Source organism: Heterodontus francisci, chromosome 23 (assembly GCF_036365525.1).
Source record: "Heterodontus francisci isolate sHetFra1 chromosome 23, sHetFra1.hap1, whole genome shotgun sequence".
Lineage (NCBI taxonomy): Eukaryota > Metazoa > Chordata > Chondrichthyes > Heterodontiformes > Heterodontidae > Heterodontus > Heterodontus francisci.
The window spans coordinates 67,953,115-67,968,043 of record NC_090393.1 but is presented as its reverse complement, the minus strand read 5'-3'; the positions used below and the strand labels follow the sequence as shown (position 1 = coordinate 67,968,043).

At 45.1% G+C, this 14,929-nt stretch overlaps 1 protein-coding gene across 2 annotated transcripts in view; it reads left to right on the top strand.

Annotated features, from left to right (window-relative positions):
- The window catches only part of si:dkey-91m11.5 (PH_BCR_vertebrate and RhoGAP_Bcr domain-containing protein), a 632,155-nt gene that overhangs the window by 527,150 nt on the left and 90,076 nt on the right, over positions 1 to 14,929 (top strand). For both annotated transcript variants that reach the window (XM_068055461.1, XM_068055460.1), the window contains one exon: positions 7,239 to 7,298. In XM_068055461.1, coding sequence (XP_067911562.1) covers positions 7,239 to 7,298 — 60 coding nt within the window. The remainder of the gene's footprint in view (positions 1 to 7,238; positions 7,299 to 14,929) is intronic.

The window sequence follows — 14,929 nt, the reverse complement described above, 5'->3', positions numbered from 1 at the left end:
CTAAATGTCGAATATCCTTGAATATTCAGTTCCCAGGTTCGTCACCCTGTAGCCACATTTCTGTAATGGCAATTAGATCTTACCCATTTACCTCTATTTGTGCCTTTAAATCATCTACCTTGTTGCGAATGCTGTGTGCTGCCCTTAACCTTGTCGTCTTGACATTAATCTGCATTCTAAGCCTAGTTGATGCTCACCTTTGTTTCACCTGCCTTCTAATGTCACTTGCTACTTTTCTACCTCCTGTTACCAGCTTTACTTTCCTCCAATTTGAGCGACCCCTCAGGTTCCCATCCCTCTGAGAAGTTAGTTTAAACCCTGCACAACAGCACTAGCAAACCTCCCTGCGAGGATATTAGTTCCGGTCCTATTAAGATGTAGCCTGTCCATCTTGTACAGGTCCCACCTGCCCCAGAACTGGTCCCAATGCCTCAGAATTCTGATGCTTTCCTCCTACACCAATTCTCCAGCCACGTGTTCAATTGATCAATTCTCCTGTTCCTTTGCTCACTAGCACGCGGCACTGGGAGTAATCCTGAGATTGCTGCTCTTGAGGTCCAGCTTTTTAATTTATTTCCTTACTCCCTAAAATTTGCTTTCAGGACCTCATCCCTGTTCCTACTGATGTCATTGGTACCAATGTGTACCACGGCCTCTGGCTGTTCACCCTCCTCCAACAGGATGTCCTGCAGTCACTCCATGACATCCTTGACCCTGGCACCAGGGAGGCAACACATCATCCTGGAGTCACATTTACTGCCACAGAAATGCCTGTCTAATCCTCTGACTATTGAATCCCCTATCACTATTGCTCTTCCATTCCTGTTCCTCCCCTCCTGTGCAGCTGAGACACCTGTGGTGCCACAGACTTTGCTGTGGCTGCACTCCTCTGAGGAACCATCGCTCTCACCAGTATCCAAAATGGAAAACCGATTAGAAAGCAAGATAGATTCAGGGGACTCCTGCAGTACCTGCCTGGTTTCCTTAGACTGTCTGGTGGTCACCCATTCCCTCTTTGTATGCACCACAGTGACTCCAACTGCTGCTCGAGTTCCTAAACCCGGAGCTCAAGCTTCTGCAGCCGGTGATGTTTCCTGCAGATGTGTTCGTCCAGGACACGTGGTGCGTCCATGACTTCCCACATACCGCAGGATGTACATTCCACTTGGCCGAGCTGACCTGCCATACCGTAACTTTAAAAACTATTTATTATACTTAGAATAAGTAGAATAACTTAGCATTTACTCACCAATCAGCTTCTTCCCCTGTACCGAAGTAAGAGCCAGCTACTGGAGGCTGAAAAAAGGTAGAAAAAGAAAGAAAGGAGCACCTCCCTCACCTAACTCCCTCACTCACCAAGCTCCCACTTTATACTCTGTGCACTTATAGCGGCATTCAGTGCAGATAAAGCAGCACTGAGGAAGCCCTGATTTTACACTTTGAGATACAACTGATTCAAGCTTCTGAAAACCAGTTTAAACCAGCTACCTAAGTAATTAACTGCAGCTCCTGCCAGAGAGCTTGTATACTGCTGTTTTAAGGCTGGAATAAAACTTCTGTTAACTTAAGGAGTAATATTTAGTTAACTGCTGAATTGAAGAAAAAACTAGACTTTAGATAGAAATTAATCCTTAAAACTCCTTCTCACCAGACGCAGCAGCTCTCAGTGCCCGATGAATTGAAACCCCCTTCTTCCCGCACCACTGTTTGACCACACGTTTAATTCTCTAATCTGCTTGACCTATGCCAATTGGCATGTCGCTCAGGTAACAAGCCAGCGATTATTACCCATGAGATTCTGCCTTTCGATTTGGACCCTAACTCCTCAAACTCTCTCAGCAGAACATCATTCCTAGTTCTACCTATGTCATTGGTTCCTATGTGGACGATGACAGCTGGATCCTGCCCCTCCCACTCCAAGTTCATCTGAAGCCCTGAAGAGATGTCCTTAACCCTGGGACTGGGCCGGCAACACAACCTTCAGAACTCCCAGTCCCAGCTGCAGAGAACAGTATCTATCCCCCTGACTATACTGTCCCCTAACACTACCACATTCCTTTTCCACTTCCCCACACTTGAATGGCATCCTGAAACATGGTGCCATGATCAGTTTGTTCATCTAACCTGCAGTCCTTGTTCTCATCCACAGGTAGCACATACCTCATACCTATTGGTCAAAGTCAAGGGTTGAGGCTTCTCCATCACTACATGCTGGATCCCCATACCTGCTTGACTCACACCCTCTTGTCCCTGACCATTGACCAACTCTAAAGTTCTACTTAACTTAAGGGGTGTGACTGCTTTCTGCAACAAATGTCCAGGTAACTCTCCTCCCTGATTCCCCACAATGTCTGCAGTTTGGACGCCAGCTCAGCAACTCTGAGCTGTAGTTGCTGCAGACACTTAATGCAGATATGGTTGTCCGGACTGCAATGCATTCCACGAGCTCCCACATACTGCAGTCACAGCACATAACCTGACCTGTCATTTCGATCTAACCTTATTTATTTATTTGATTAGTTTGCTAAATTCATAACTAGTTAGTTAAATTAATAGCAAGTTACAGTCTGCTAGCTTGGAGACAAAAGAAGAACACTCACCAGCTGCTGGAGGTGAAATTAAAAGAATAAAAAGCCATACCTCCTTCCCCCTCTACACCGATTTCCCACTTGCACCAAATTTCTGGTTTAGCATTTAGTTCACAAAGCAATCTCTTCCCAGATCGCTCTGTGTTTCACCACTCTGCGGAAACAAATACTGTCTACTTCCATCTGCCACTTGTCGGCCCATTCTGCTAGCCTATCTATACTGTGTTGCAGTCGATTAGTATCATCCTCACTGTTTGCTACACCTCCTAGTTTGTTATTATTGGCAAATTTTGATGTATTTGAAGAGAAGTAATTTGCAAAGTTATGAGGGAGAAAACTGGTATGAAGGTTTAAATTGGACAGCTCTATCACAACAGGCTGAATGGCTCCCTTCTGTGCTGTAAGATTCTGTTCTATGATGCTATCCCAGGTCTCTTTATAGTTATAGCTTCCCATCCTGGTAAATTTACACTCTTGACGTTAATGCCTTTCTATAATAGAGCACCCGCAGTTGCACATAGTACTCGGTGGCCTGACCAGCAATCGGTATAAATTTATTAGTACCTCTTCACACTTGTACTCTATGCTACTATTTATAAAACCCAAAATCCTGTTGACTTTTTTTTGGCTTTATCTACCTGCACTTACACTTTCAGGGAATCTTGATTTTGAGTCCCTCGGCCCCACTGTTCATCCCACTCTCTTCAGTGTCTTTCTATTGAATGTATATATTACTCCCATTCCTTCCTTTTTCTTCCAAAATGTATTACCTCACATGTACCCACATTAAATTGCATCTGCCATGACTGCGTGTTTTCCACTGTCCTTCCTAATGTCCATAAGTCTGCTTCCTATTTAGTGGTTTTGTTTAATTCTTGGCTATTGGGTAGTCATGGATCATAAGGTATACAGCAACAGGCACCAATCTAGGCACAATTATGTGTTTAATTTCTTGAAGGAGGGATGATGATGGTAAGTAAACAAAAACGTAAGAGAGACATCTACAAACTTAATGAGATGTACTGGGAGAAGAAATAAGCACTTTAAAAAAAAAAATGCAACACTTACATTGTGCTCAGAATTTTCAAAGACAGCATTATGTTGATTTTATTTGGCTTACATAAAATGCTTATACGTGGTTATGTGATAGGGGAACTGCCTTTTGCCAAATCCTGAACCGGACGTAGTTGATACGATGGCTGTTATGAATGCAGGTCTGCCCAAGGTGCCTATTCAAGTTCAGTGGTGTCAGTCACTTAAGTAGTTGCTTAAGTGGTCTGATTACCTGCTCCTTTACTGAAGTTGACTCTCACTGGTCAATATCTGTTAGTGTGGTAGCAGTTCAGGGGAGTATATCAGTGAAACTCCCTTTTTTTATTCTTTCATGGGGTGTGAGCAGTGCTGACAAGGCCAGTATTTGTTGCCCATCCCTAATTGCCCTTGAGAAGATGGTGATGAGCTGCCTTCTTGAACTGCTGCAATCCATCTTGTGTAGGTACACCCCCAGTGCTGTTAGTAGGTAGTTCCAGGTTTTTGACCCAGCGACAGTGAAGGAACAGCGATATATTTCCAAGTCAGGATGATGTGTGACTTGGAGGGGAGATAGCAGATGGTTGTATTCCCATGCCTGGCTTCCCTTGTCCTTCTAGGTGGTAGAGGTTGTAGTTTTGGAAGGTGCTGTCAAAGGAGGCTCGGCGAATTGCTGCAGCGCATCTTGTATATGGTACACACTGCTGTCGCTGTGCGCTAGTGGTGGAGGGACTAAATGTTTAAGATGGTGGGTGAGGTGCTGATCAGGTGGGCTGCTGTGTCCTGGATGATGTCAAGCTTCTTGAGTAGTGTTGGAGCTGCACTCATCCAGGCAAGTATTCAATCACATTCTTGATTTATGCCTTGTAGGTGGTGGATAGGCTTTGGAGAGTCAAGAGGTGAGTTACTCACTGCAGAATTCCTAGCGTCTAACCTGCTCTTTTTTTTTTGCATTTATATGGGTAGTCCAGTTCAGTTTCTGGTCAATGGTAACCCCTTGAATGTTGATGGGGTATTCAGTGATGGCAATGCCACGACTATCAAGGGGAGATGGTTAGGTTCTCTCTTGTTGGAGATGGTCATTGCTTGGCACTTATGTGGCACAAATGTTACTTCCACTTATCAGCCGAAGTCTGGATATTGTCCAGGTCTTACTGTATGTGGATACGGACTGCTTCAGTATCTGAGGAGTTGAGAATGGTGCTGAACGTTGTGCAATCATCAGCGAACATCCCCACCTGACCTTATGATGGAGGGAAGGTCATTGATGAAGCACCTGCAGATAGTTGGGCCTAGGACACTACCCTGAGATACTCCTGCAGCAATGTCCTAGACTTAGATATTTGACCTCCAACAATCACAACCATCTTCCTTTGTGCTAGGTATGACTCCAACCAGTGGAGAGTTTTCCCCTGATCCCCAGTGACTTCAATTCTGCTCGGACTCCTTGATGCCACACTCGTCAAATGCTGTCTTAGCGTCAATTCTCACCTCACATCTTGAATTCAGCTCTTTTCTCCACGTTCGGACCAAGGCTGTAATGAGGTCAGGAGCCAAATGGCCCTGGCGGAACACAAGCTGAGCATTGGTGAGCAGATTATTGCTGTGTAAGTGCTACTTGATAGCACTGTCACCAACACCTTTCATCACTTTGCTGATGATCACGTGTAGACTGAAGGAGCAGTAATTAGCTGGATTGGATATTCCTGCTTTTTGTGAACAGGACATATTTAGGCTATTTTCCACATTATCAGGTAGATGCTAGTGTTAAAACAGTACTGGAAATGTTTTGCTAGGGGTGCGGCTAGTTCTGGACCACAAGTCTCCAGTACTGCCAGTATGTTTGTCAGGGCCCATAGCCTTTGCTGTATCCAGCGCCTTCGACTGTTTCTTGATATCATGTGGAGTGAATCGAGTTGACTAAAGACTGGCATCTGTGATGGTGGGGACCTCAGGAAGAGGACAGATGCATCTACAACAGGTAGGTTCGTGAGGGTGAGGTCAAGCAGGTTTTTACCTCCTGTTGGTTCCCTCACCACCTGCCACAGGTCCAGTCTGGCATCTGTGTCTTTCAGGACTCAGCCAGCTTGGTCAGTAGTGGTGCTACCGAGCCACTCTTGGTGATGGACAAAGAGCGGGCTGTGGTGGGGGGTAGGGGTGGATTGGGAAAAATGGAGTGGAAAGCTCGGCGGGGGGGTGGTGCCTTCCTGATCCGCTCCTGCCTCAGCCGCCAACTGGCGAGAAGCAGCCTGCCCACCCCAGGCCAATCAAGGCTCTTAAGTGGCCAGTTAATAGCCGCTAAATGGCCTCCACCCACCGCCACGGGGATTTTACCGTTGGCAGATGGGTGGCCCAGGCCTAATAAAAGCCACTTGTAAATGGTAGGCGGACTTCTGATGGCCGGGGGTGGGGGAGGGGGTGATCTCCTGATCAGGCATCCTGTGCCCATCAGAGGGCCACCTCCAATGCCCCAACCCACTCCTAACTCCCAGCACACCCCTCGCCCCCCCTCCCAAATTGACCCCTCCATTGCCTCGCCGGGACCAACCAATCACCCACAGCGAGGTCTCAAAAACCTACCTGTTTTCCATCCTCTCTGTCATCTTGATCTTGAAGTTGGGTTGCAGTCCCAGCAGTGGCCACCACTCCCAGTGGCGCTGCTGAGACTAAGCGCTGCCTGCCCGCTGATTGGCCAGCAGCTCCATTAGGCGGGACTTCATGCCTCATTGAGGTGGAAGTCTCACCCAAGGCCAATTAAGGGCATGGGGACCATAAAATCTGGTCTGGATCCCTAGGCCTGGTGGAGGCGGGATCACCACTGACTTTTTGGTTGGTGGATGGTTCCCATCCGACAAGCGCAAAATTCTGGCCATGTACTCTCTCAGTTGGAATGTTTTAAGAAGTATCCAATTTCGCAGGTTATTCTCATTAAACAGAGCCTTAGCAGTAGTGATTTGAAAAGAACAGGACAGCCTGAGAAAATGCTCCCACAAAGGTTTGACCTCATTAGCCATTCCTCCAGTTACTGGTTAGAAAGCATTTAAATATAATAGAGAAACTCATTGCCCAAATTTAGGCATTTAGCCAACAAAGGGTGGCGGTTACTGCAAGTGAATGCTGGAAAGCCGAATCATGGGAATGATACTTCCCCGTTTTAAGTTCCATGCTTCAGCTTTAGAAACTATATTTTTATATTCATCTATATAGATTGTTTAAATCTGGGAGGTATGCAAGAGTCTCAAGTACTTTTAAGTAATTTACATGTTTTCAGCACTCATCTGAATTTACAAACTGCACATATCACATGATGTCTGTTATGCCTCATGAGCTAAACAGCCAAAGCTGGGCAGATCATACAGACCATACTGAGATGTCATGTCACCCTGACAATTCATCTATGCACACTCAAACTGGTTTTTTTTTTGAAGAGAGAACTTACCCAGAAGCCAACAGGGGTAGCAACTCCGTGTCCACAGGCCCTTAATGATACTTCACAAAATCAGTACTAAGCTCTACAGCTAATAGTTCAGAGCAGGAAGCCCAACTTGAGCAGGCTGAATGCACAGATTGTAATGTATATTTTTAACTATGTGGTCAATAAAACTCCTGTTTGATTTTCAGCTGGAGCCACAAGCGTTACAGGACAAGGACTGGCAGAGAACTGTCATAGCAATGAATGGGGTATGTTGCTGTGTTAAGCTGTAAGTAGTGGCGCTGAGATAATATGTCTTTTTTTCCATTCAGTATAATGCTAACTTGTTTGTATGGTGGAAGTTATCTATGTATTTTAAGAAACATCGGGCTTCTAAGTTTAAATGTAAAAGATTAAAAAGAATAGTGGCCTCACTTGGCAAATGGAACTCTGGCCTAATAGCTAATGTTGGGCAAGTTATGAATGGAAGTTCGAATTTATCAGTTTTTAACGCTGACCTCTCCTCCTAACAGATGTCTGTTTTTTTTTTGTTTCTTCATTCATGAGATGTGAGAGTAGCTAGCAAGGCCAGCATTTATTGCCCATCCCTAACTAAGACAAGACGAATTAGGAGCAGAAGGAGGCCATTCAGCCTGTCGAGCCTGCTCCACCATTTAATAAGATCATGGCTGATCTGTTTCTGTCTCGAATTCCACATTCCCATCTACCCTCGATAATCTTTGATTCCCTTGTCTAACAAAAATCTATCTACCTCCGCCTTAAAAATATTCAATGTCCCCACCTCCACCACCTTCTGAGGCAGAGAATTCCAAAGTCTCACAACTCTCTGAGAGAAAAATTTCTCCTCATCTCTGTCCTAAAAGGGTGACCCTAATTTTCAAACAGTGCCCCCTTGAGAAGGTGGTGGTGAGCCACTTTCTTGAACCACTGTAGTCTGTGTGGTATAGGTACGCCCACACTGCTATTAGAGAGGGAGTTCCAGGACTTTGACGCAGCAACAGTGAAGGAACAGTGATATAATTCCAAGTCGGGTTGGTGTGTGACCTGGAGGCGAACCTGCAGGTGGTGGCATTTCCATGCACCTGTTGCCCTTGTTCTTCTAGGTGGTAGAGGTTATGGGTTTGGAAGGTGCAGTCAGAGGAAACTTGGCAAGTTGCTACAGTGTGTTTTGTAGATAGAAACATTACAGGACAGAAGGAGGCCATTGAAACCATGCCAGCTCTTTGTAGAGCAATCTAGTCAGTCCAGTTCCACAGCTCTATCCCCATAGCTGTGCAAGTTTATTTGTCTCAAGTGCCCAGCCAATTTCCTTTTGATCATCTTTGCTTCCACCACCCTCGTAGGCAGTGAGTTCCAGGTCATTACCTCTGAATGAAAAGTTCTTCCTTGCATCCCCCCGCATCTCCTGCCCAAAACCTTAAATCTGTGTTCCCTTTTTCTTGCACTATCAGCAGGAAATTTTTTTGCCCCTGTTTGACCTGATGCATTAGACTTCAGGGGGTCCAGAGTCAGTGTTGAGTACTCCCAGGGCAACTCCCTAATGACTGTTTACCACTGTGCTGCCACCTCTGGTGGTTCTGTCCTGCCTGTGGGACAGGATATTGCCAGGGATGGTGATGATGGTGTCTGGGACAGTGTCTGTAAGGTATGATTATGTCAGGCTGTTGCTTGACTAGTCTGTGGGGCAACTCTCCCAATTTTGGCACAAGCCCCCAGATGTTAGTAAGGAGGACTTTGCAGGATCGACAGGGCTGGGTTTGCCACTGTCGTTGCAGGTGCCTAGGTCAATGCCAGGTGGTCTGTCCGGTTTCATTCCTTTTCTTAGACTTTGTAGCAGTTTGATATAACTGACTGGCTTGCTGGGCCATTTCAGAGGGCATTTAAGAGTCAACCACGTTGCTGTGGGTTGGAGTCACATGCAGACCAGACCAGGTAAGGACAGCAGATTTCCTTCCCTAAAGGACATTAGTAAACCAGATGGGTTTTTACAACAATCGACAATGGTTTCATGATCACTACTAGACTAGCTTTTTAATTCCAGATTTATTAATTAAATTCAAATTCCACCTTCTGCCATGTCCCCAAAAAGTTAGCCTGGGGCTCTAGGTTACTAGTTTAGTGACGTTGCCACTATGCCACCACCTCCCCTTTCTAGTACATCCTGCCAATCAATTTTCACACCATCTGTTACTTCTACCAATATTCTGTCGGCATCCTCTTCCTTCGTAAACACCAGTACAAAGTAATCATTAATATTCTAGCCTTGCCTGCACTTTGAAGCATATATTACCCTCTTTGTCACAAAGAGCCCCATCACACCTCTTACCACCCGCTTATTATTTACATAACGGTAGAAGATTTTTGCGTTTTATAGAAACAGGAGCAGGAGGAGGCCATTCGGCCCTTCAAGCCTACTCCGCCATTCATTATGATCATGGCTGATCATCCAACTCAGTAACCTGTTCCCACTTTCGCCCCATACCCTTTGATCCCTTTAGACTCAAGAGCTATATCTAACTCCTTCTTGAAAACATACAATGTTTTGGCCTCAACTGCTTTCTGTGATAGTGAATTCCACAGGCTCACCACTCTCTGGGTGAAGAAATTTCTCCTCATCTCAGTCCTGAAAGGTTTACCCTGTATCCTTAGACGATGACCCCTGGTTCTGGACTCTCCCACCATCGGGAACATCCTTCCTGCATCTCCCCTGTCAAGTCCTGTTAGAATTTTATAGGTTTCTATGAGATTCCCCCTCACTCTTCTGAACTCCAGCAAATATAGTCCTAACCGACTCAATCTATCCTCATACATCAGTCTCACCATCCCAGGAATCAGTCTGGTAAACCTTTGCTGCACTCCCTCTATAGCAAGAACATCCTTCCTCAGATAAGGAGACCAAAACTGCACACAATATTCCCAGGTGTGGCCTCACCAAGGCCCTGTATAATTGCAGCAGGACATCCCTGCTTCTGTACTCCAATCCTCTCGCTATGAAGGCCAACATACCATTTGCCTTTTTTGCTGCCTGTTGGACCTGCATGCTTACTTTCAGCGACTGGTGTCCGAGAACACCCAGGTCTCGCTGCATATTCCCCTCTCTCAGTTTATAGCCGTTCAGATAATAAGCTGCCTTCCTGTTTTTGCTACCAAAGTGGATAACCTAACATTTATCCACATTATACTGCATCTGCCATGCATTTGCCCACTCACTCAACTTGTCCAAATCACCCTGAAGCCTCTCTGCATCCTCCTCACAACTCACCCTCCCACCCAGTTTTGTGTCATCTGCAAATTTGGAGACATTACATTTAGTTCCCTCATCTAAATCATTAATATATATTGAGAATAGCTGGGGTCCTAGCACCGATCCCTGTGGTACCCCACTAGTCACTGCCTGCTATTTGGAAAAAGACCCATTTATCCCTACTCTTTGTTTCCTGTCTACCAACCAATTTTCTATCCATCGCAATACACTACCCCCAATCCCGTGCGCTTTAATTTTACATGCTAATCTCTTATGTGGGGCTTTGTCGAAAGCCTTCTGGAAGTCCAAATAAACCACATCCACTGGCTCCCCCTCATCAACTCTACTATTCACATCCTCGAAGATTTCTAGTAGATTTGTCAAGCATGATTTCCCTTTCGTCAATCCATGCTGACTCTGCCCGATTCTACCACTGTTCTCTAAGTGCTGTGCTATAAAATCTTTGATAATGGATCCTGCATTTTCCCCACTACCGATGTCAGGCTGACTGGTCCATAATTCCCTGTTTTCTCTCTACCTCCCTTTTTAAATAGTGGGGTTACATTACTTACCCTCCAATCTGTAGGAACTGTTCCAGAGTCCATAGAATCTTGGAAGATGACCATCAATGTATCCACTATTTCTAGGGCCACTTCCTTAAATACTCTGGGATGCATACCACCAGTCCCTGGGAATTTATCGGCCTTCAATCCCATCAATTTCCCCAACACCATTTCTCTACTAATACTGATTTCTTTCAGTTCTTCTCTCTCACTAAGCCCTGTGTTCCCCAACATTTCTGGTATGATATTTGTGACCTCCTTTGTGAAGACAGAACCAAAGTATGCATTTAGTTGGCCAGTCATTTCTTTATTCCCCTGTTTCTGATTGTAAGGGACCTTCATTTGTCTTCACCAATCTTTCTCTGTTCACATACCTATAGAAACTTTTACAGTCAGTTTTTATGTTCCCTGCAAGCTTACTCTCGTACTCTGTTTTCCCCTTCTTAATCAATCCCTTGGTCCTCCTTTGCTGAATTCTTAACTGCTCCCAATCCTCAGGTCTGTTGTTTTTTATGGTGAATTTATATGCCTCTTCCTTGGATCTAATGCTATCTCTGATTTTCCTTGTAAGCCATGGTTTGGCTACCTTTCCCGTTTTACTCTTGCGCCAGACAGGGATAAACAAGTGTTGCAGTTCATCCATGCGCTTTTTAAATGTTTGCCTTTGCCTATCGTCATAGCCAACTCACGCCTCATACCTTCGTAGTTTCCTTTACTAAGATTCAGGACCCTAGTCTCAGAATCAACTACGTCACTCTCCACCTTGATGAAGAATTCTATCATATTATGGTCGCTCATCCCCAAGGGGTCTCGCACCACGAGATTGTCAATTATTCCTCTCTCATTACACAATACCCAGTCTAGGATGCCCTGTTCTCTAGTTGGTTCCTCAATGTATTGGTCCAGAAAACCATCCCGCATACACTCTACGGTATTGTGACTAATTTTATGTTAACTGCCGTTCTACGCTCATATTATCGCTTTGCCAGTCTTATTTGCCTCTTCATTTCCCCTCTCAACTTATTGTGTTTGACTTGCTTCTCGCTTGATGAATTCATCTGAGATGCATCACACACCCTCTTTTTTTTGTTTCATCGTATTCTTTATCTCCCTCATCATCCAAGGAGCCCTGGCTTTGCTTCCTGTCTTTCCCTCTTGTTGGAATGTACCCAGCCTGCAACCCGAAACATCTCTTCCTTAAAGATCACTGTTGCCTTTAGAAACAGAAAAAACCCTTTAATTGTTTCATGTATGGTGGGATCTCATCATTGACATTTCCCAACTCAGTCTTCACGTCAGTCCTGCACAGTGGACATGCACAAAATTTCTGAGCACTAGCAACAGATTTGTTTAACTTGATTATGATTGCAACTTTAATCTTTTGGCTATGGGCTTTATCCAAAGTCCAGTAAGATCCTCACAGACCAGCATTAGGTTGGAAAGAATGGCTGTCTGCATCGTAGTCGTTACTAAATCCCAAAAAATAACCAATAGAAACATTAAAAAATTTACTGTACAAAATGAGGCCATTCAGCCCATTGTGTCTCTGCTGACTGACAGAGTTATCCAGCCTAATCCCACCTTCCAGCTCTTGATCCACAGCCCTGTACTCACCCAGTTATTGCCATTTTCTCCAGCAAGGATAACAGAGGTCCATTAATTGGAAGTGCATTATCCAGTGACAATGTAACCGCACCACACCCTTCATTAACAAATAATGGTTATTTATAACCTATTACAATTAGGGCGGCACAGTGGCGCAGTGGTTAGCACCGCAGCCTCACAGCTCCAGGGACCCGGGTTCGATTCCGGGTACTGCCTGTGTGGAGTTTGCAAGTTCTCCCTGTGTCTGTGTGGGTTTTCTCCGGGTGCTCCGGTTTCCTCCCACAAGCCAAAAGACTTGCAGGTTGACAGGTAAATTGGCCATTATAAATTGTCACTAGTATAGGTAGGTGGTAGGGAAATATAGGGACAGGTGGGGATGTTTGTTAGGAATATAGGATTAGTATAAATGGGTGGTTGATGTTCGGCACAGACTCGGTGGGCCGAAGGGCCTGTTTCAGTGCTGTATCTCTAATCTAAAAAATCAGTGCTTAGTTGAGGGGCTGAGTGTAATGTATCCAAGTTTGCTGACGATACAAAGCGAGGTGGGAAAGTAAAATGTGTGGAGGTTGTAAAGAGGCTGCAGAGAGATATAGGCCGATTAAGTGATTATGCAAGCAGGTGGCAGATCGAGTATAATGTGGGGAAGTGTAAAATTATCCACTTTGGCAGGAAGAATGGACGAAAATATCTTTTTATGAACAGGTAAATGTTGGGATTCAGAGGGATTTAGGTCTCCTTGTACATGAATCACAGAAAGTTAACATGCAGATACAGCAAGCAGTTAGGAAGGCAAATGGTATGTTAACCTTCATTGAAAAAGGGGTTGCAGTTTCAGTGTAAGAAAATCTTGGAATTAGAATTAGAACATTACAGCGCAGTACAGGCCCTTCGGCCCTCGATGTTGCGCCGACCTGTGAAACCATCTGACCTACACTATTCCATTTTCATCCATATGTCTATCCAATGACCACTTAAATGCCCTTAAAGTTGGCGAGTCTACTACTGTTGCAGGCAGGGCGTTCCACGCCCCTACTACTGAGTAAAGAAACTACCTCTGACATCTGTCCGATATCTATCACCCCTCAACTTAAAGTTATGTCCCCTCGTGTTTGCCATCACCATCCGAGGAAAAAGACTCTCACTATCCACCCTATCTAACCCTCTGATTATCTTATATGTCTCTATTAAGTCACCTCTTCTCCTCCTACTCTCCAACGAAGACAACCTCAAGTCCCTCAGCCTTTCCTCGTAAGACCTTCCCTCCATACCAGGCAACATTCTAGTAAATCTCCTCTGCACCCTTTCCAAAGCTTCCACATCCTTCCTATAATGCGGTGACCAGAACTGCACGCAATACTCCAGGTGCGGTCTCACCAGAGTTTTGTACAGCTGCAGCATGACCTCGTGGGCTCCGAAACTCGATCCCCCTACTAATAAAAGCTAACACACCATATGCCTTCTTAACAGCCCTATTAACCTGGGTAGCAACCTTCAGGGATTTATGTACCTGGACACCAAGATCTCTCTGTTGTTCTACACTACCAAGAATCTTCCCATTAGCCCAGTACTCTGCATTCCTGTTACTCCTTCCAAAGTGAATCACCTCGCACTTTTCCGCATTAAACTCCATTTGCCATCTCTCAGCCCAGCTCTGCAGCCTATCTATGTCCCTCTGTACCCTACAACATCGTTCGGCACTATCCACAACTCCACCGACCTTCGTGTCATCCGCAAATTTACTAACCCACCCTTCTACACCCTCTTCCAGGTCATTTATAAAAATGACAAACAGCAGTGGCCCCAAAACAGATCCTTGCGGTACACCACTAGTAACTAAACTCCAGGATGAACATTTGCCATCAACCACCACCCTCTATCTTCTTTCAGCTAGCCAATTTCTGATCCAAAGCTCTAAATCACCTTCAACCCCATACTTCTGTATTTTCTGCAATAGCCTACCGTGGGGAACCTTATCAAACGCCTTACTGAAATCCATATACACCACATCCACTGCTTTACCCTCATCCACCTGTTTGGTCACCTTCTCGAAAAACTCAATAAGGTTTGTGAGGCACGACCTACCCTTCACAAAACCGTGCTGACTTCTTATAACCTTTTCCAACATTTTACCCACAAGCGAAGTAAGGCTCACAGGTCTATAATTACCAGGGCTGTCTCTACTCCCCTTCTTGAACAAGGGGACAACATTTGCTATCCTCCAGTCTTCCGGCACTATTCCTGTCGACAATGACGACATAAAGATCAAGGACAAAGGCTCTGCAATCTCCTCCCTAGCTTCCCAGAGAATCCTAGGATAAATCCCATTTGGCCCGGGGGACTTATCTATTTTCACACTTTCCAAAATTGATAACACCTCCTCCTTGTGAACCTCAATCCCATCTAGCCTAGTAGCCTGAATCTCAGTATTCTCCTCGACAACATTTTCTTTCTCTACTGTAAATACTGA